Raw genomic sequence first — 21,862 nt, 5'->3', positions numbered from 1 at the left:
ATCTCCATCATTATCCCTTGATACAAGACACCATCATTTCTTAGTTGGATTGATTCAACGGTCTTCCATTCCTGATTCTGGCTCTTCATAAGGTATATTTAAACCAACAATCATGGCAGTTTCCTAAAACTCCTGTCTCACTCTCAGTAAAAACCTAAATCCCTAGAGTGGTATATGAGACCAAAATAAACTGCCTCCACCAACTTCTCTGACCTTTCCTTCTACTATTCCTCTGATCCTCTCACCACCCCACTTCAGCCACTTTCTCTAAAGAGCAATGCTTGCAATAGCCTTGCATTGGCCATTTATTCTGCTTATAGCACTTATATAGGCTACTTTGCCTATCTTTTTTATTTTATTTATTTATTTTTGAGGTGGGATTTGGCTATGCTGGCCCATAATTCCTACCTAGGCTCAAGAAATCCTGACTCAGCCTCTGGACTAGCTGAGACTACAGATGTGTGCTGTTTTGCCCAGATATTCCTTTGCTTAATGACTTTACTTGAATGTTACCTTATCAGCACGGCATTCAGTGGCAGCTTTCTTCTAAGATTTATGTTCCCCTTCCAAAGCACAGAGCTGGAGTTATTTAGCTATGGACTACATTATTCAGCCGCTTGATTCTTGAAGTCCCTACTGAGTACCTATCAGTGGAACCTGGGTAGGAATGATATGTGACAGTTCTGGTCTATTTGTCATCTTTTTTTCTCCCTCTTACTAAATTGTTGTTTTGGCTGAAGTAAAGAAAATTCAGCCTTACTCTGATATGTAGTTCAAAATCAAAATTAAACATTTTTCCAGAAGATGCTAATCTTCTAAAAGCAGTAGCATCTTAAGGGTCACAATGAGAATATGAAACCATACCAATGAATTTTTCATGCTCTATTTTACTAAAATCCAGTGGTTGGTCTAATACTTTGATGATCTTTCACCTATGTTTAAATTTGTATTATCATGTGCTGGCCATTCGAAAAATATCAGCTCAATGATTTACAAACACAGATCTTCTACATATTTAAACATATTATTCAAGGTTAAAAAAAATCATGTGTCAATATCACCACTTACATCATTCGAACAGTCTCTTAAGTATTGGGAAGCCATCAAGCTTCTGGTGACAAAGTGTGTTTTCCAAAGTTTCAAATTTTCACTAAAAATTTGAATTTTATCTTTGGCAACAAATATTGTCATTAAAAAAAAAAAGTATGGCAAATACCAAAGCCTGAGTAACTTACTCGGTTGTTTCAAGTAAAAATGGCATTCCATGAAAAAAAAAAAAGGAGTAATTCAGCTTGCTGAAATAACTACACAAGTGCTTCTCTTTGGCTCCTTGAGATACTACTGTATCATGATATATTTTATGTATACTTTATATATTGTCACCCAGTTTTTTTCTTTTTGGTACTTGGGTTTGAACTCAGGGCCTACACGTTGAGCCACTCCACCAACCATTTTTTTGAGATAGGACCTCACAAACTATTTGCCTGTGCTGGCTTCAAACCTCAATCCTCCTGATCTCTGCCTACTGAGTAGCTAGTATTACAGGTATAGCCACTGGTGTTCAGCTCCAAAATTTTTTTTAATGTATACTAAATGAACCAAATGTAGAAAATTAGTAATTTTTAATGATTCATTCTTAGGGGCAGATGGCAGTTTTTAAAGAACTAAAACTGCACACCAGTAAAGAACAAACTACTAAAACAACTGGTGCTACTGACTTGATTTTTGAACTAGGGAGCCAGCAGGTTCACCCACCATTGCTTTTGCATCATAAGTATAAAAGACCAAGTAACATCTACTATCATAAATTTAGTTTTGATCTCATGATCAAAACTTCTGAAAGGGCTTCAAAATCCTCATGGGCCAATGAACCAGGCTTTGAGAAACACTGACATACCTGTAACAAGATTTTATTAGAGATGACTTGGCCTCTGATTTTAAACTCATGATCCCCAACTCATTAAGCAGAGAGTATTGGGTTTTGTGTCCCCTCCCCCAACCTCTGTACTAAGGATTAAACCAAGGGTCTCATGCACGCTAGGTAAGCACTCTGTCATTGAACTATACCCCATCCCGCCCTTTTTATTTTTTGATTTTGAGACAGGGTCAGAATAAGTTGCCCAAACTGGCCTCTAAATCACAATCCTCCTGCCTGAGCCTCCCAAGTAGCTGGGATTATAAGCATGTGCATCACTTTATTTAAACTCATTTTCTTTTTTGTGGCACTGGGGCTTGAACTGAGGACCACACTTGCTAGGAAGGCAAGCTACCATTTGAGCCCCTCCACCAGCCCTTTTTTTGTACCAAATATTTTTAAGATAGGGCCTTAACCTATTTGCCCAGGTTGGCAAATAGCAATCCTCCTAATATCTGCCTCCTGAGTAGCTAAAATTACAGGCATGAGCAACCAGCATCCAACTAAGCTCATTTTCATGTTTAATCTATAAAACCTCTTTAAGGGAATCCGAATAACCAAGAAGTATTAAATAGGGACTTTTGAGTAGCAACTATTTTTGAGCTAAATACCTATTTATGGAAAGCTTTACTCAGGGTTCAAAATCTGTGAGACAGGCAAGAAGAACATGATTTCTCATAGCATGTACGTGTTATAGTAAAAATTCTCAAAAATAAATATCTGACAATGAGGAAAGAACTGAAACTCTGGTAAAACAACATTTTTTTCTTACGACTCTTAGTATTCCAAAAGGCAAATACAGTGGCATTCTTAACTACCAGACATAGTGAAATATTTACCAGCTTCATTTAAATGTTCCCTTCCAGGAAGCTGCTCAGCATTAATATCCCCTAAATCACCAGTTTTAGAATCAATGGTTGCCTGAGAGAGTTCTTTTTCAAAAGCCTTGATTTCCTCAGCACTTGCTGTCCGATCCTCTGACTCTGTAAACACTCTAATAATACCATCACTAGAAGAAAAAACAAACTGATTGAAAAGGCATTGCCACAGTGCATTAACATTCTTACATATGAATGATCCAAAGCAAAGATAATCCATATTTGTGAATACAAAAAAATGTTACTATGCATTTACTGCTGAATACAGTAGCACTGTGCTGACTTCAGCACATACTACCAGTTATTATTTCAGCTATTTAATGAAGTTATTGGCAAAGGACAGAAAAATACATTTAACACAAATTTTAAGTCTAACTTAAATATTTATCATCATAATAATCTATAAATGTAGTGTTTACTGTTAAAGTCAGTTTTACACAGGCACCATAGTATATAAAGTAAGGTAGACGCTGGCTGGGTATGGTGGTGCATACCTGTCATCCTAGACTGGACTACACAGTGAGTTTAAGGCCAGTCTGGGCTATGTGGCCAAACTATCTCAAAAACAAAAACATACAAACAATAACAGTAACAAAAACAAAAGGTAGTGGGCTGGTTTACTTTATAAAAGGCTCCAAGACCTAACATAGCTAATAAAATAGCAGATGTTCAATAGGAAGTATGGAACCCAGCAACAAAAGTCAGAAAAATTTATGTTTGGGCTAGAGGTGTGGCCCACACAGTAGAGTACCTGCCTTATAAGTGGGAAGCCCTGAGTTCAAATCCCAGTACCACAAAAAAAAAAAAATTAAAGAAAGGAGCATGGTCTTTCTTTACCATGGCAGTAACTAGCAATGTAACCTCAAAGAAAACTAAGGCCTCATACTTGGACTAAATGAAAGTTTTCAACAGCTAGTCACAAAAATATAGCTCAATTACTATGATTTCTAACTTTCAAATTTTGAAGTAAGGGAGCCAAGTTAGCTACTTTTAACTGTATCAATTCTATAGAATACTTAATATTTTACTAAAATTAATTCTACTCTTTCAATTGGTTTATTTTTCTTTGACTTCTAACATGTTAGAGAGAAAAATATCTAAGTGAACAAATCAAGCCCTGCCCCAGCCAAAATTAAACACCTCTAGTTTATTAGACTTCTATCCTTTAGAGCTGTCCCTTTTTCTTCTTGCCTTCAAAAACAGGGTTCTGAAGATGTATTTCCTGCATACATCTCTTCAGATACTTCTTTATCTCCTCTTATTTACCTTTTTCTCTATCACTTTCTACCAAAATGTGATGTCAAAAGAGTAACTAATAACATCTTTCAAACCAAATCCAAATGCTTTCCTAGTTTTCCACTCCTTGACCACTCAAGCAACTTTTGACAATAATGACAATCTCCCTCCAAAATCTCTGTTTCTACCCTCCTGAATTTAAATCTGGACTCTTTTGCATTGTTTAATCTCCTGGGTTCACATTCTCTATCCACAATATATTATAAGATTCAGTTCTTAAGTCTTCTGTTGCTCCTTGACACTTCAAAAAGAGAAAGATGATCTGTGGCTTGCTTGCAGCAATTCTGTGCACATCTTTCCTTTAGTCTCATTCCTTACACTAGGTTCCAGTCCAACTACCCACTGGCATGTGTGTAGCTAACCAGCACTCAGACTGAGGAAGTCTGAAAGTCAAAGTTATCACCTGCACAACTTTAATTCTCCCACTTGTCCATTTTTATTAGTGGGGAATAAAATCTTTTTCTTTCATCCTTTTCCCTTTGAAATACATCATGTGTTTACTTCTTATAACTGGCATTGTGGAGGTCAATGTGTTATTACTTCGCAACTTACTGCTACAGGTGATTTCTAGTTTGCTTTCTTCTTTTTTTTTGACTCTAGAGCTGATGAAGGCTCAGGTTTTAATGTCACACTTCTTGGGCCTGGCATGCCCAGTTAGTCCCCATGGCCCTGCTGCTTACTCGGGCAGTGGCCTACCCATCGTCCTTGGGTACCAGTTGCATGTCCAACTCCAGGTGGCCCATAGCACAAGCCCAGAGCAGGCTGGTGGCTAGCATGACCCCCATGCCCTCAGCTGCACCCCCAAGCAAAAGCTTCATGGGTCCTTGCAGAGAGGCCAGGCCCATTGCCCCAAACCACATGCAGAGTGACATAGGTCGAGAAGCTGCCTATGGCAGAGATCCATGTCACTCTGCATGAAGATGACACCAATGCCAGAGGCCAGAAGACCATTTCCAAACCAGGATAGAAAGGCTGGATTGTGTGCCTTCGAGAGGAGCCAAACGTTGGTGCGATCTAGCTTGGATACTGGGGGTGGCCAGGGGCAAAAGACCCCCAGGTACTCCCATTCTGAGGCTGCTGAGGTGGCAGCAGCATCTGGAAGCGGAGTTGGGCCAGGTGGGAGACCAGAACCCACCTCCAGCCGCCTCCTATGGTTCCCACTTCTAGTCTGCTTTCCTGTTCAGCATCACTTGTAGTTAAACCCAATCTGCACATTTAATAATTCTCAAGTTCTACTTCAATCTGATCATTTCTTGCTCAAGAGCTGGAACCCTGGAACCTCAAGCACTGAGTCTGAAAAATGCCTGGCTTAAACTGTTAAAGGTCACCATAATTAAGCCACACCACACCTACCATTCAATATTCCCCAGCCATGGTCTACCATATCTTCCCATCTCTTCCTGTTCATCCCACAAAGGAAACTTCTACTTTCTCGTTTGTCAGAAATTCTAATTTCTTCTCTTACTCATTATCTGTCAAAATCTAACTTTTCTCCAGAAAGCTTTCCCACACCAATCTCTACCTTCTCTAGCTTTATTTACATTTGACATTTGGACCACACAACTTACAGTACAATTCCTTCATAATAAAGCATGTATCCTAAATGTTCAAATTGTTATTAATGATGTTATTATGCACATTATTTATTTTTAGGAATGTGCATATAGTCTTCCCAATTCACCTGAATGTTCTATGGTTTATCTATATACACTCTGGTGCCTACCAAAGACCTTGACACATAAAACTTATTGACTGACAGAATATAAATACCTCGCACCAACCACAATGTCACCATTGTCCAGCACACAGCAACACCATATAGACTGAGCTGGAAGTCGGATTATTTGAGCACATTCCCCATGTTTCCAGATTCTCAGAGATCTGTCCTCTGCTGTTGTCACAAAATCTAAAGTCAATGAAAACCAAAAAAAAAAAATGTTTGGATAAAACTGAGTACATTTATAAATACCATCTTTCTAGCTAGAAACACATTATTAAAATTAGTTTTAAATTTTATTTATACAACTTCAAAACTCACATTTTCTTCACTTCATATCTTATCCTATAAAAAGTCTTTCCTTACATACTCAAGACCTTTTTTAAAACCATCTAATCTGAACTAATACAAAGATAGCTATACAAATTTCCCCATTAGGGAATAGATGTAAGAAATACAGTTACTAAATTATGTACTCATAGACAGTAAGCTGATTTCAGTAATCAGCTCTCTCCTCCCTATATCGAGAATGGGATGGAACAATGCACAACATGAAATTTTAAATACATAGGATAAGAAAATCTTACCTCTACAATTTGGAAAGACAGATATGCTATAAATATAATTTGTATGTCCATAGTACACTTCAAGACACTCGCCAGTTATTTGCCACCTTCTAATACTAGCATCATTTGCACATGAAAGAAATTCTGTTTCACTCAAAATTGCCAAACCTCTTACACAATCTTCATGTCCTGCATTAAAAGAAAAATGTAAACCAATAAAAAGTGGCGGGGGGCATGGCTCAAGTGGTAGAGCAACTGCTCAAGTATGAGGTCCTGAGTATAAACCTCAGTACTACCCAAAAGAAATCAGTAAGAAGTATAATTTGATGAACAATTCAATATATTTTGTTAACACTATAACTTCTATCAGTGAGCAGAAAAAATTAATTTTTCTTTTTTTTTTGCTTCCTAATTTATTGATAGATTGTTTCAAAATCACACTTACTGAAATTTTATCAAAAAAGGAAAAAAATTCTAAATTCTGACAAAAATTCATGGAGGTAATAATCTAATTATATACCAGAAATTGTAATTGTACATATTTACTAGTTTAGGGGCAAACTGTTTAATCAGGGATTCATGTATTCACTATAGCTTTTTAAAAACAAAAACAAAAACAAAAAAACCTTTTAAATATCAAGTTTATTTTCTGAGTTAATTTGTTTTGTACTCCAAAGTCTGTTTTAAGAAACGATCCATATTGTACATATTCTAAAAAAAAAAATTAAATATCGAGAGATGTAACAGGGATACATCTTTTTTTTTTCCCCTAAATTTCCACCAAGAAATACTGGGCTTGAGCCAGATGTTTCCAATACTTTTTTTTTTTTTCAATTTTTTAAATTATCATGTTACTGTTATAGTGAGGGTACACTGTAACACTTATAAAAGTACTTAAAATATATCATAAAAACTGATTTTCCAAGTTAGAAAAATTTCATTTATTTCTATAGAAATCAAATTTATATAACATATACACATGCATGCACATGCACAGACACACAGTTCTAGTGCTGGGCATTAAAGGAACCCAGGGCTTTATGCACAGTAGGTAGGCACTGGGCTACATTCCCACAGGCAATATTTTGTTTATCCCCAGACTTGGGTCTTTCCTAGATTATTTCCTAAATTCTCTAGAAACAGTATTTTGATCCCAACAAGACTTCATTTTCACCTGATAATTTTTCTTTCCCAGTTTAGGTGCACAGCTCAAGTGGCAGAGTGCCTGCCTAGCAAGTCTGAGGCTCTGAGTTCAAACCCTAATACCACCGGGAAAAAAAAAAAAAAAAGAATGCTAGATTACAAATTTTCCTTCCCAATAACAAGAATAATTCATACATATCACAATGCTAATGACAAGTAAGTATCTCCTAAATTTAAGGACAAAACATTTTCTAAAGCTTGTAATTTAAAAAAGGAAATGAGAAATCAAAATATTTCCATGCTCATTATTTGTTGATTCAGATTAGTTATAAGAAACTGATGACTTCACACTCACTCTCTCAAGATAGACAGATAGATAGATAGGTAGATGTAGAGTACCTACCTACCAAGCATGAAACCAAGCAAGAGTTCAAGTTCCAGTGCCACAAAAAAAGAAGAAAATAAAGAGGAAAAACAACACAAAAACTCACATCAAGCCAAGTGTGGTGGTACATGCCTGTGATCCCAGCACTGGGAAGCTGAGGCAAGATGAGCACAAGTTTAGGGTAGCGTGTGCTCACAGTGAGTTCAAGGTGAGTCAGGGCTAGAAAGACCCTACTCGAAATACACACACACACACACACACACACACACACACACACACACACACAAAATCCCTAATAGCAGAAATGTAATTAAAAGTAGTGATATTATAATTAAACAGTAGATGGTCTGGGAGATGTAGCTCAGTGGTAGAACACACACTTAGCCTGTGTAAGGCCCTAGGTTCAATCCCCAGTGCCAAACATAAAGAAATAATAAATACATAAAAATTAGAGAAGAGATGCCTCAGTATAGGTGTTAATAGCTAGAATTAAAAAGGCTACTTTGTTTTAATTATTGTTGTGCTGAGTGGGGGTACATTAGAGTATTTGCAAAAGTTCTTACGATGTATCAAATATATCATATTTGAATTCATCTACTCTGCTGCTCTCATTCATCCCGGAACAGTTTCAACAGGTATCATTTTTGCATTTTCTTACATGTGTATACATTATTTGGGCTACCTTCTCCCCTCCCCCTCCCCCACAGCCTCTGGGCAAAACCTGTTCAGCCCTCATGTTCTCTGATTTTGTAGAAGAAATATAAAAGATAATAAGAGAAACATGGTGCAAAACTGTAAGATTAGCAAATCCTAAAATTTGTTATTATTAAACAACGTACTTCAATATAAAGGTACTAACAATACTTTCTTCCAGATATGAAGATAATACTGCTGACTTACCACCAATAAGTCTTATGCCTAAATTTGTACTTTAAATGCGTTAAATGGCAACTAAAGATACAACTGCAGACCAACAGGTACACATACTGCAGCATATACATATTCCATTAGACAACTATTTCTTAGTCTACATTCAGTTAGTTTATGAGGTCTCATATTAAAGATGCTAAATATCAAAATCATAAAAATTACATGTGCTCTTTTTTTGTTAAGTGATAATGGTTTTGAATTCTTAAGCACTCTACCACTTGAACCATGTTCCCAGCCCTTCCTTGCTTTAGTCATTTTTCAGACAGTCTCAAGTTTTACCCCAGTGCCAGCCTCAGACCTCAATCCTCCTGCCTACACTTCCCACTTAGCTGGGATTACAGACACACACGACCATGCCTAGCTTGTTTATTGATAGGGAACTCTGCCTCGGGTGGCCTTGAACAGCAATCTCTCTTATCTCTACCTCCTGAGCAGCTAGGATTAAAGGTGTGTGCTGCCACCACACCCAGCCCTATATTTGATCATATTAAGGCACTTAAACATACTAGTGTTTTTCAAATATCATTTTTTTTCTTCTTTTCTTTTTCTCATTTTCAATTACTTTTTTTGGCAGTACTAGAGTTTGAATTCAGGACCTTGTGCCCCTTTGAACTATGTCCCTAGGCCTTCAAATACCATTTTAAAATTCTATTTTTAAACTTTAGAGAAAATAGCACTCATCTGTGCAAATAAGAAGTGATTATATCATAAAAGTTGTCTACTCTGATCTTACCTGAAAACGTCCTCTCACATCTTCCAGCCTTCCACAGTTTAATTGTTTTGTCTGCCGATCCCGTTAACATTAAGCCCTGTTCTGGTAAAATCTTTACTGCCCATACTGCAGCTGTATGACCCTGTGAGTAAAGTGGGTATCAATTTAAATTGCTACAGAACTATCAGACACCTTTATTAACCAGAATATTCACACGGAAACACTGTACCTGTAAGGTCATCATGCACTTGTCATTCAGCCAGACTTTAGCAGTGGTGTCCCATGAACCACTAAGTAATGTCCCAAATTTTCCAGATGAAAGACTGCAAACTAGGGGTAAAGAGTCATTAGTTAACACATTTACATGCAGAAAAACGTTCAACACTCCAAGTTATCAAAGTATTGTGATTTTAAAAACACTTTATCAAGTGACAGTCTCTTAGCCAATTAAGGTTCAACTCCACGGAGACATGGCTTTGGTACAAAATGCCTGGGTACCAGCTTAGCTATGCCATTTACAAGATGTGTGACCACAGAAAGAATACTTAACCTTACATTCCTAATTCGTAATTAGGAACAGGATTAAATGGGCTGTACAATCAATCCCTTCCAGCTCTAAGAAACAACAATAAAAACAATGCAGATGGGTGTGATGGTACATGCATATAATTCCAGCCAGTCAGGGCAAGTATGAGGCCAGTTTAGGCTAAACACCAAGACCCTGTTTAAAAAAAAGAAATAATGGAAATAATTTTGAAATACTGTTTATATATTTAGGGTCATTTTTACTAAAACTAAAAAAAAGGACCAAACCAACCCCACATCCCTGGTACCATGACCAAGAGTAATGGAATAAAATAAATATAAATATGAAAAATTATTTATAAGAGTATTCCAGAAACCCAAAGTGGAGCCACAAATAGGGATTCGCAACTTCCTTCCTGAGAAAAGAAAGAACTAATCACAAAAGATTTTCTATTCCCAGAGTGGGGTCCTTGAAACAAGCCCTTATTTGGATTTCAGAATGTCTACGAACAAGTAGCTGTTATCTACATTGTTCTCTTTCTGAATAGGTGTACTTCTGCTGATTATCATATTCCTCTTCTGCAATTGTATCCTAGGTCTTGGTGACACACATGCTTCTGGGCTCACAGATCTCTACATTTAAGAGGAATCATATGGACCTGATGTAGAAACACCTGAGCAACATTTTCCTGATGTTCAGAATACTATGCATCGCCCAGAGACTCTTAACTTTGGGCTTGGTACTGTAGCTGGATGGGAATTTTAGATTGTTTGAAGATGAGAGGGAGGTAGGATATTTTTGCCTGCAGGAAAGGGAACAATGTAGTAACTGGTGCCCAAAAGGCACACTGTGGTAGCTCACCCTTTCAGGTGCACAAGAGGATGGTAGTCTACTCTTCCACTTAAAGTCAGGCACAGCCATGATATTTAACCAACAGTCAACAGATGAAACAGTAGCTCATACTTTCAAGGCATATGCTTTTAAGAGTTGGGGCATTATTACACATGTTGTCTTTTCAACTGCCGCAATGTAACTACTTCAGTACATGTACAGATAAATCCCCACCTGTCTGGGTCCCTGAGAAAATCTGGTAAGCAGAGTGCCCTTACTAATTCATATTGAATAGTAGAGTAAATGAAAAATACTGTAATGTTACGCTGCTGAGATTTGGGAATTATTTGTCACTATATCATAACCTAGTCTATCCTGACTTATAGGTTAGAATATTTGAAAAAACAGGCCTATTGCAACATAGGCAAATGATTAGCTACACTTAACACAGACAACTATAGAGGAGAGAAAAAAGGGGATTATTAACTTCAGGAAAAAGAACTTTTTCTCTGATAAGAATTTAATTTAAAACTGTAAATAAATTATAATTATATTTAACATTCTTGTTTTCTACTTGTTCCAGAAAAATCATTAATAAGTTTCATAGATACAAACAATAAGATAAAAATTAAGCAGAAAAGGAAAGCAAGACGAAAGGAAAATAAGAATAGTATGTAAAATGTGTATCATACTAATCTTTTTTGGGGGGAAGGCAGGGAGTGTGGCAGGAAGGCAGAGAGGGGGAAGGGAGATAATGAGAGACAATAAGGGCAACAGTGAAATAACAACAACAAAAAAAACCGGATTTGAGGGATGTCAGGTAGCACCTGGATTGAGACCAGAGAAGGGTCACCTCACCCCAGAGGTTAAAATAGCCAATGAAATAATATGTGACCATGTAAGGGACAAGCTGTACCCCCATTTCTGTAACCTGTTTTAAATGGTATATAAGGAAAGCCCCCTTTGTTCTTAAGGCTCAGCCTCTGGATACAAATCTGCTGAGTTGCAGCGGGCCTGCTTAATAAACTTGCTTCCTGAAACCTTTGGTGACCTGTCTCTCTGTCTGAGCCATCTTACAACATTTCTGGGTACTTATTGGGGATTTGGAGGGTGGTGTTTTCACCTCCTTGTTGCTGGCTCAGTGTCCCTGACCTGCTAGGAGGTCCTCCCCTAGCAGGGACGTGTTGATCTGGGGAGAGAAGCCTCTCTTCCAAGCGAACCAAGGAGGCAAGTTTCAGTTGCACGGAGGAACTGGGATAGGCTCCGGAATCAACTTGGGAACCCCACTCATCAGACTGGTAAGAACTCAGGTTTAAATTCAGGCCTGCCTCAGGAGGCAGAAGGGAAGTCTGATCAACTCCCAGTGGAGGGACCCTAGTAGCTGCTTTCTGGGGTCAAACTGTCTCTCAGGTTCAGGGAATGGGGTGGAAGTACTGTGCTGTCAGATGCAGCCCAGCTGTGAAGGACATGCGGAGTCCCCATCCATGGGTCCTCTTGTGGGGAACTCACATTCCAGGGGAGCCCTAACAGGGCCCCCAGTCTGGGTTTATATGGACTCACTATGGCTGAAGAGATGCCTAAATCCCCGCAAGAGGAGTGGCCAGAGACTATGAAGTGAGTGGTGTTATTTGTTTTACCATGTGTGCCAGAGAGGAGGACCCCTTACCTCCTCTCCACAATCCTCAACACTTCAATTTCTGCCTCTGTCCTGATGCCTGGTAACAGGAGGAATGTGAGGAGGTCAGCATAAGAACACCTCCCTAGAGGGCATGCTTAAGAATATTTAAAAAGGAATTTAATGGAGATTACAGAGTCAAGCTGACTACTAACAGGCTTAGGACCTTCTGTGAAATAGACTGGCCTGCTTTTGGTGTAGGACAGCCCTTCGAGGGGTCAGTAGAAAGGTCACAGTCAATGGAGATTTTGAAGTGGTTGTAGGGGAGCCTGGACACCCAGATCAGTTTCCTTATATCGACTGCTGGCAGAATGCAGTCCTCAGTCAGACCACATGGCTAAAGTCCCACCTAGAGAAAGCATGTAGGGTCATGGAAGCCAGGGTGGCAGCAGCTTCCAAGTATAGGGAAAAATGTAAAAAGCAAGAGAAACCCACATTAGCGGGGGGGCCCCAAGGAGACCCCACCCCCTCGTGTGCCACTGTACCTGCTGCCTTCTGCCCCTTCACCTCCACCCTCAGAAGGGGAAGCAGCATCAGACGGGGAAGCCCCAGCAACAACTTCACCTACAAGGCCAGGCCCAGGAGTCCTTGGATCTGCAACAACCCCACCTTCCTCAGGCCCCCTGAACCTCATGGCTCACTCTAAGCCCACCAGTTCTCACTTCACACCTCCTTGGGTGACTGGCCCCTAGGTCCAATCAGTACAGATAACTTTTGACTCTGGTGGCACAGCAGCCTTAAAGACAAAAGGGCCTGAAGCCAAGAGTCTCTTACGGTTGCACAGGAGCAGGAATGGCAACTCTGTGCCTCTAAGAAAGAGATTCCTGAGATGCCTGAGTTCCCTTTAAGATTCCAGGAGTGTGGGCAAAGGATAACCCACCCAGGCTGGCTCAGAACATACCTTCTGTGGTGACAGAATTAAAGCTGGGAGTCATTCATGTTAGCCAGAGGCAATACTACATTCATCACAAGGTCCAAACTGAGATCCAAAAGCTTCTTGACAGGCTACCTCCTTGCAGTCAACTCGACTACTGTTACTTTACACCTGTGGTCCCAAACCTGTACATACTTTTGGGCCTTATCCCAGGTGAGGCAAAGTTCTTTACCTGCCTGAACTTTAAGGACATATTTTTCTGCATCCACCTGGCCCCACAGAGCCAACCCATCTTTGCCTTCCAATGGGAAAGTTCTAGTACTGAGATAAGGGACAACTGACTTGGACTCGATTGCCGTAAGGCTTCAAAAACTCTCCTGCTATCTTTGGGACTGCCCTGGAGTCCAACCTAAAGGCTTTATCGGCTGACCAGCATGGCTGCAAACTCCTCCATTACGCACATGACCTTCGGTTGGCTGGACCAACTCAGGAGGATTGTATGGAAGGAACTCACCTCTTTCTCTCCTTTTTGTGGAAGGCAGGATATAAGGTCTCCTGAAAGAAATCTCAGATTTGCCAGGATACTGTCAAATACCTTGGGTTTCACCTATCACAAGGAAAATGTCAACTGGACCCTAAGAGGAGACGGGCCATCTGTTCCATACCAGCCCCTAAGACCCATCAACAGATTAGAGGATTTCTAAGGGCTACAGGTTTCTGCTAGATCTGGATCCCCAATTACTTTCTTGACAAAACCCTTTTATGAAGCCAAAAAGTGGGGAGAACAGGAACCTATGGTATGGGGAAAGGAGCGAGAAAAGGCCTTTAAAGAAATTAAGAGGAACTCACAAACTCCCCTGCTCTGGACTTGCCAGATGTAATGAAGCCCTTCTTCCTGGGACAACTGTGGGAGTCTTGACCCAGCTGCTAGGTTCCTGGCATTGACTGGTAGTCTACTTATCAAAGCAACTTGATGCAGTTTCCTGAGGCTGGCCATCCTGCCTGCATGCCCTGGTGGCCACTGCTGTCTTGGTGACTAAAGCAGACAACTCTTAAGCTGTATGGCCGGCCCCTAAGCAAGTAGTGGTCAGGCACTGCCAAGGGCACTAGAAGGGAGAGACAACAGCTGTTCAGAGAAACTGGAAAGCTGATAGAGAAGCCAAACAAACAGTTCTCACAGGAGGACAGACTTCAACTTCACTGACAGCTGCCTTGCTCCCGTGTCCTTTATCTGAATGGGATCCATGGTATACTTCACAATAACAGGCTTGGTTTGAGAATGGAGGAAGTTTTCTGCCAGGTGGGTGCTGAAATTTGCCAAAGGCTGTATTGCAATTCCACAGTCCCTGGGTCCCACATTTGTCAAGCAGTTCCATGAAGGAACTCATTCAGGATGGACAGCTCTCAAGACCACCTTGGCCCAGCATTTTATGTCCCCAACCTCTCTGGAATATTTGAGAGGTACAGTCTGTGTGCTAAAAACAATCCCTAATGAGGGCCAAGAGCACCACCTGAAGTGCAAAGTGTTGAAGGAACTCCTTTTGAAAACCTGATTGTGGACTTTATTGAGATGCCACAGGCCAGAGGATGTTAATATATTTGCTGGTGATTGTCAGGACCTTCTCAGGATGGGTAAAGCCTTCTCTACTCAGACTGAGAAAACGAGGGAAGTGGCCGGGTGCCTGTTAAAGGAAATCATCTCTTCGTTCAGAATACCTGTGACTATTGGATCAGACAATGGGCCAGCCTGCGTGGCTGAGGTGGTACAGTTGGTGGCTAAGGGCTTAGGAACAACTTGGAAGCTACATATGCCCTACTGCCCCCCCAGAGTTCAGGGAAAGTAGAACATATAAACAGGACTCTAAAATTGCAATTGGAAAAATTATGCCAGAGGACCCACCTACAATGGAATCAGTTACTGCCCACTGCCTTGCTCAGGATTAGGTCTAGCCCCATCAAGAGGATGGGACTCTCCCCCCTTTGAAATTATTTTTGGGTGCCCACCCCTTTTAGTCAAGGGCCTGCAAGGGGACCTTTAGGAAATAGGTGACCTTATCCTGAGGCAGCAGATGCTGTCTCTCTCAAAAATCAATGACTGGATAAGAGAGACTCCCTGTTAGCCCGACCACTCCCACACACCCTTATAAATCAGGGGATGCTCTTTCAGTAAAGGAATGGAACATTCAGCTGCTAAAGCTCCACTGGAGGGGCCCTTTTGTTGTTGTTTTATCCATCCCCACCACAGTTAAGGTAGCAGAGATCATTCTCTGAATCCACCACAGCCGAGTAGCTCATTGCTCTCATGGGAGTGCTCCAGTTCACTATAGGAGGGCAGGACCCTGCTCCCAAGACACAAGAGACCATGAACAACGAGACATCAGTCCTGCTCTAGTCACTCTGAAAGCTGACTAGTCTATGCTGGCAGAAGCTTGAGTTGTTGCCTATCTCACCTTTGAGGATGAGTCCCTTCCATGTTTTCTTCTTGCTAACCTTGGTCAGATCTCTACCTGAGGAACTCCAAGCCTGGAGCTGTGACTCATGTATCCGCACTACCAGAGCAGGAAGTGTTATTACCAAAACTCTGGTTTTCCATATTTATTATTCTTGTGCAGACTTGGAAGGGATGGAGTCCCAGTGACCTGTTTGGAGGCTGGTTCTCAACCCTAGGTGGGTTAAAGACTTTAATAGGGGTAATGTTCCTTGTCTTAGGAGCATGCCTGATATTAACCCACTAATCCTGCAGTTTGGTACTGTGGTTCTTTAGGACCAATGTGGAATACAAACCCCTATATCAAGGTGATGCTCTTTGACCCAGAAATTGGTCCAAGCATCAAAGTGGGGAATGTGGCAGGAAGACAGGGAAGAAGAAGGGAGATAATGAGAGATAATGAGGGAGATATTGAGAGATAATGAGTGTGCAACAGTGAAACAAACAAACAGAAAACAATGGATTTGAGGAATGTCAAATAGCACCTGGGTGAGACTAGAGAAAGGTCACCTCACCCCAGAGGTTAAAATAGCCAATGAAATAATATGTGGCCATGTATGGGACAAGCTGTAACCCCCACTTCTGTAACCTGCTCTAAATGATATATAAGGAGAGCCCCTTTGTTCTTGGGGCTCAGCCTTTGGACTCAAGTCCGCTAAGTCACTGCCAGCTTGCTTAATAAACTTTCTTCCCAAAAGCTTTGGTGCCCCATCTCTCTGTTTGAGCCCTCCTACAACAGGAGAGACTAGGGTTTTATTATGTTGCCTTGGCTTGCCCCAAACTCCTGGGTTCAAATGATCCTCCTGCCTCTGCCTCCCAAGAAGCTGGGACTACAGGTACACCTCACCAGTCTAACTTTAATCTTTCAAAGTATAGTAAATAAAACTGTTTGAAAAAGAAAAGAAAAAGTGTATAGGGGGAAAAGGGGAAATTGGATGCTCAGGAAATGCATTAACTAGATTTGGTAATAAGAACAGAAGATGTCTCCATGGTTCCATGCTTGGTCACAGGGACAATGACTAAAAGACATTACTGTACAAATAAATAAACGATCATGTTTAGATGCTGAAATCAAGTGAAATTTTCCATCTACATGAAAATTGCTTTTCTTATAGATAAAGACTTTTTTAAGGACCAACTTAGTTTCTCCATAATTTAATTATTATTTTGTTTCTTTAAACTCAAGTTCCCAGGACTGGTGGAGTGGCTCGAGTGGTAGAGTGCCTGCCTAACAAGCATGAGGCCTAGAGTTCAAACCCCAGTACCACCAAAATAATAATAATAATAACAACAAAAACTAGAGCAAAATGGACTGGAGGTGTAGTTCAAGTGGTAGACTGACTGCTTTGGAAGCAGGAAGCCTGAGTTCAAACTCCAGTACCACCAAAATAATAATAATAATAACAACAAAAACTAGAGCAAAATGGACTGGAGGTGTAGTTCAAGTGGTAGACTGACTGCTTTGGAAGCAGGAAGCCTGAGTTCAAACCCCAGTCCCACCAAAAAAAAACCCAAAACAACAAAACTCACGTTCCCAGAAAGTCAATAAATGCAATCATTAGAATGTTCTATTAATACTTCATTCATGTACAAAAACAGATTATCTTAAGTTTATTGGAAACAGCACATTTTTAAATTTTTTAAAATTTTGGATATCTTATTTCTAGATAATAATAACTTCTCCAAAACTTTACATTACAGAATTTATTTCTAATGAGTAATAGTGTTTCAAGCTGAACTTAAAATAACTTCTAGTTTTTAAACCTTTAGGACCAGAAGAGTCTACATGTCTGATCTTGATAGCTGTAACTGGTGCTGCTTTTTATACTCTTTCACAGATCAGAGCAACATAATAGAAGAGACATTATTTCTAAATGCCCAGGAAATCTATTCCTTAAAATTTATTCCAGGATCAGGGAGAAAGAATGAATTCCAAAATCAACTTTTCTTTCAGTAAGCATAGAATTCAGCTTTGATTATGCAGCAGAAAATAAATTTAAGATATAAAATAATGCAAAATAAAATATATTAGCTAGAATCACGATTTACAATGCAGCTGGGAAAGTAAGTATATCATATTGACTAAAGTATAGCATTACTCTACCACTTAGAAAATAAACTATGCTAAAAATGATTAATAATCCCATTTTAAATGGGTAAGAGCTTTTAATTCACACACAAAAAAAAAAACCCTTCCATATGTGAAGAGAGAAATGCAAACTGCCCATATACTAAAACATCATTTTTCATTTACCATTTTGGCAACAATCTAAAAAATTGACAACAGATCTTGTTGTTAAGGGAAGAGGGGACTCTAATACGCTGCTGCTATAAATGCAAAACAGATAAAACCCCCATTAAAAAGATTTGGCAATAGTCAACAAAATTAAATTAGGCATCTATCCTCTGACCCAGTTATATATGTTATATCAAAGTTACACTCACAAAAGAACAAAATGACATATACATAAGGCTATTTATAATGACACTATATGTACTAAGAAAAGATTGAAAACTCTGATGTCCATACCATAGAGGACCAGTTGACTAAGCCAAAGAAGTTATATGAATATACAATGATGTGTTATGCAGATATAAAAGGGAATGAAAAAAATTTCTACTTCAATGAAGTAATCACCTTAACAATATTATCAAGCAAAAACAGTAAGGGAAAATATTGTGTTTAGTGTACCTTCTATCTAAGAAAGAGGAAACATAAATCTGTATGCCTGTTTGCCTTTTTTTAAAAGAACAAAGTTAATAAAAAATAGTTATCTGGAAGGAAAGGAAAGTATAAGGCAATACAGATGAATATATTCCTGCTGTTTTTCCTTTGAAACTATACATCTTTCATAGTAGTATAAAAAAATTACGTTTTAAGAAATACTGTTGAACACCATGAGAGCACAAACTGAGGTTTCTAAATACCATGGCTCAGTTTCAAACAAAAAAGCAGGACTCCTTGCTAAAAAGTTGATTTCGGGTCGGGAGCAAGAAATGCACAAAGTGAAGCTAAATCCTGTAATCCCAGCACTCTTAGGAAGATTTCAAGTTTGAGGCTAGCCTGGGTACATAAGCTAGCCCTATCTTAAAAACAAAAAAACAAACACAAACAAAAACTATCAAAACAAAACACACAAAGGGAACCTAAAATATTCTGTAGTACCAGAAAGCAAGGAAGACAACTGAAAGTCTTCTCAGAAGGTCACAGGACAAATTTAAAGAGATTTCTGATGGTTAGACATGGGACAGTTTTAAAGCATCAGATCCAGACAATGATTACCAATAGCTGCTAAAAATTACCATTGTATAAAAGGCTGATGGGGACTTTATAATGAATGGATGATCCACCACTTGAACCTAAGGATCAATCTTAATATCATTAAAAGAGATATTATGTGTTTCCTGACATAATACAACAGGAAGTACATAACAGCACTCTAAAGTACTCACCAAAAACCTGAATTTCATTCTAATAAAGCTTCTAGATCCAAATTACACTTACAAGAAATATAGGTGACTGAAGAATAAGTTAAAGGAAAAAACTTTCAATAATAAAGAAAGGGAAAAAGCATAATCTAGAAAAATTAAGATCATAGGAAAGTCTATATTAAATGAATCTGGTTTCAAACAGAAAGAAAAAGTGAAGGGCCAGGCACCTGTAATCCTAGCTACTTGGGAGGCAGAGTTCAAGTTCAGGAAGATCGCAGTTCAAAGCCAGCCCAAACAGTTCATTAGGCTCTATTTTTAAAATACCCAATACAAACCAGGGCTGGCAGAGTGGCTCAAGTAGTAGAGCATCTGCCTAGCAAGCATTAGGCCTGGAGTAGAGACAATTAGACCTTGTCAGGGTCAGAATTCAAAGTGTGAGAAAAGTTTTATAGTTCACTTGGATAATTCTGAATATTCACTAGATAGCTGATAGCAAGAAATTACTTTTTGCTTTGCTTTAAATGTGATTATGATACTGTGGGTATTCTTTTCTTTTAGGGAAAAAAGAACCCTTGTCATTTATAGGAAGGACCAGTAAATTAATGCATAGGGGCCACTTGTTTTTTCATAGCCCACAAAAACTAAAATTGATCTTTAGCTTATTGAGTGGTTGAGAGGAAAAAAAAATCAAAAGAGTATTTTCTGATGTGAAAATTATATCAAATTCAAATTTCAGTATCCTACTAACAAATGGATTAAGAAAATATGGTATTTATACACAATGGAATTCTACTCAGCCATGAAGAAGAATGAAATCTTATCATTCACAAGTAAATGCATGGAACTGAAGAACATCATTCTGAGCGAGGTCAGCCAGGCTCAGAAGACCAAAAATTGTATGTTCTCCCTCATATGTGGACTTTAGATCTAGGGAAAATACAGCAATGTGGTTGAACTTGAGTCACATGCTAAGGGGAGAGCCCACATGGGAGGTATGGGGATAGGTAGGAAACCCAAAACATGAAAAGTATTTGATGTCCCCACTGTAGAGGAACTAATACAGAAACCTTAAAGCGACAGAGGTCAATATGAGATGGGGATCAGGAACTAGTGAAAAGATCAGTTACAGATGAACCAACTTGGATGTAACACAATTTATACATGAAAGCAACGCTAGGAATTTCTCTGTATAGCTACCCTTATTTCAACTAGCAAAAATGCTTGTCTTTTTTATTATTGCTTATACTTTCTCTTCAACAAAATTAGACAAGTGCAGAACAGATTCTGCCTGGAAGCAAGGGGAGGTGGTGGGGAGAGGGAGGGGGCAGAAAGGTAGAGGGGAGAAATGGCCCAAACAATGTATGCACATATGAATAAATGAATAAAAAAAATAAAGTAAATGCGAGCAGAAAAAAAAAATTCAGTGTCCATAAATATTTATTGAAAAACAAAAATTATAATTCATTTTGAAAAACAAACATGTTTTGAATTTTTTTTCCTCATGTATGGAATCTAAAGTTAAATAAGAGACATGTAAACAGAAGGGTGACTATTTGGGAAAAGGAAGGAGATGGGGGAGGGGAGACAAGAGGATAATGAGGTGAATATGACTAAAGTACATTATATACATGTATGAAGATTTTGATGAGACCTATTAACTAGTATAATGAAATACATTAAAAGCTATTGAATAATAGGGGAGCAGGGCAACAAGGAAAGTTATAGAGGGGTTAATCTAATTAAAATATGATATATACATGTGTGAAATACCAAGACAAAACCTTCAAAAATCAATGTACACTAAGAAAAAAAATGAACGATACAAAAGTTAAAACAGGTCCTGTCCGGAGGGAGGTACCAGTGAGAGGAAGGGTAAATAGAAGAGGGTAAAGGAGGGTGAATGTGGTTAATATACTTTGTATACCTGTATGAAAATTGAGCAATGGAACTTGTTGAAATTGGGGGATAGAGGATATGAGGGAAAACGATGAAGGGACTGGATCCAGTTAAGATACATTGTAAGCACATATGTAAATGTCACAATGAAACCCTCCTGCACAACTAATACATGCTAAAAAATAAAAACAAAAAACAGCTGGTGGCTTATGCCTATAATCCTAACTACTTGGGAGGCTGAGATTGCGAGGTTTGAGGCCAGCTAGGGCAAATCATTCAAAAGATCCCATCTCCAAAATAACCAGAGCAAAATGTACTGGAGGTGACTCAAGCGGTAGAGTGCCTGCTTTGCTAGCTCAAAGCCCTGAGTTCAAACTCTAGTCCCACAAACATAAAACGTGTGTGTGTTTGTGTGTGTGTGTGTGTGTGTGCGCACGCGCGCATGTGTACCCAGAGAGGAAAAAAGGCCAGACATGGTGGTGAACACATGGGAGTGTGAGGCAAGATAATCATGAATTGAAACCCAGCCTGGTCATAAAAACAAACAAACAAAAAAAAGAAACCCTACCCAAACCTAAAACTCAAACAAGTAAAATAA

The 21,862-nt window shown here is 39.1% G+C and overlaps 1 protein-coding gene and 1 pseudogene across 3 annotated transcripts in view; both read right to left on the bottom strand.

The window, feature by feature from the left end:
- Positions 1-21,862, bottom strand: part of Plaa (phospholipase A2 activating protein) — a 50,509-nt gene that overhangs the window by 13,031 nt on the left and 15,616 nt on the right. For 2 of the 3 annotated variants that reach the window (XM_074051684.1, XM_020183049.2), the window contains exons 3-7: positions 9,772-9,872; positions 9,564-9,684; positions 6,394-6,561; positions 5,860-5,995; positions 2,755-2,924 (exon numbers count right to left, since the gene is read on the bottom strand). In XM_074051684.1, coding sequence (XP_073907785.1) covers positions 2,755-2,924; positions 5,860-5,995; positions 6,394-6,561; positions 9,564-9,684; positions 9,772-9,872 — 696 coding nt within the window. The remainder of the gene's footprint in view (positions 1-2,754; positions 2,925-5,859; positions 5,996-6,393; positions 6,562-9,563; positions 9,685-9,771; positions 9,873-21,862) is intronic. The other variant, XM_074051685.1, reaches the window with a different exon arrangement.
- On the bottom strand, positions 4,716-5,853 carry LOC109698695 (transmembrane protein 160 pseudogene; annotated as a pseudogene).

This window comes from Castor canadensis, chromosome 13, assembly GCF_047511655.1.
Source record: "Castor canadensis chromosome 13, mCasCan1.hap1v2, whole genome shotgun sequence".
In the NCBI taxonomy this organism is placed as follows: Eukaryota; Metazoa; Chordata; class Mammalia; order Rodentia; family Castoridae; genus Castor; species Castor canadensis.
This window is presented reverse-complemented; position numbering and strand designations above follow the sequence as displayed.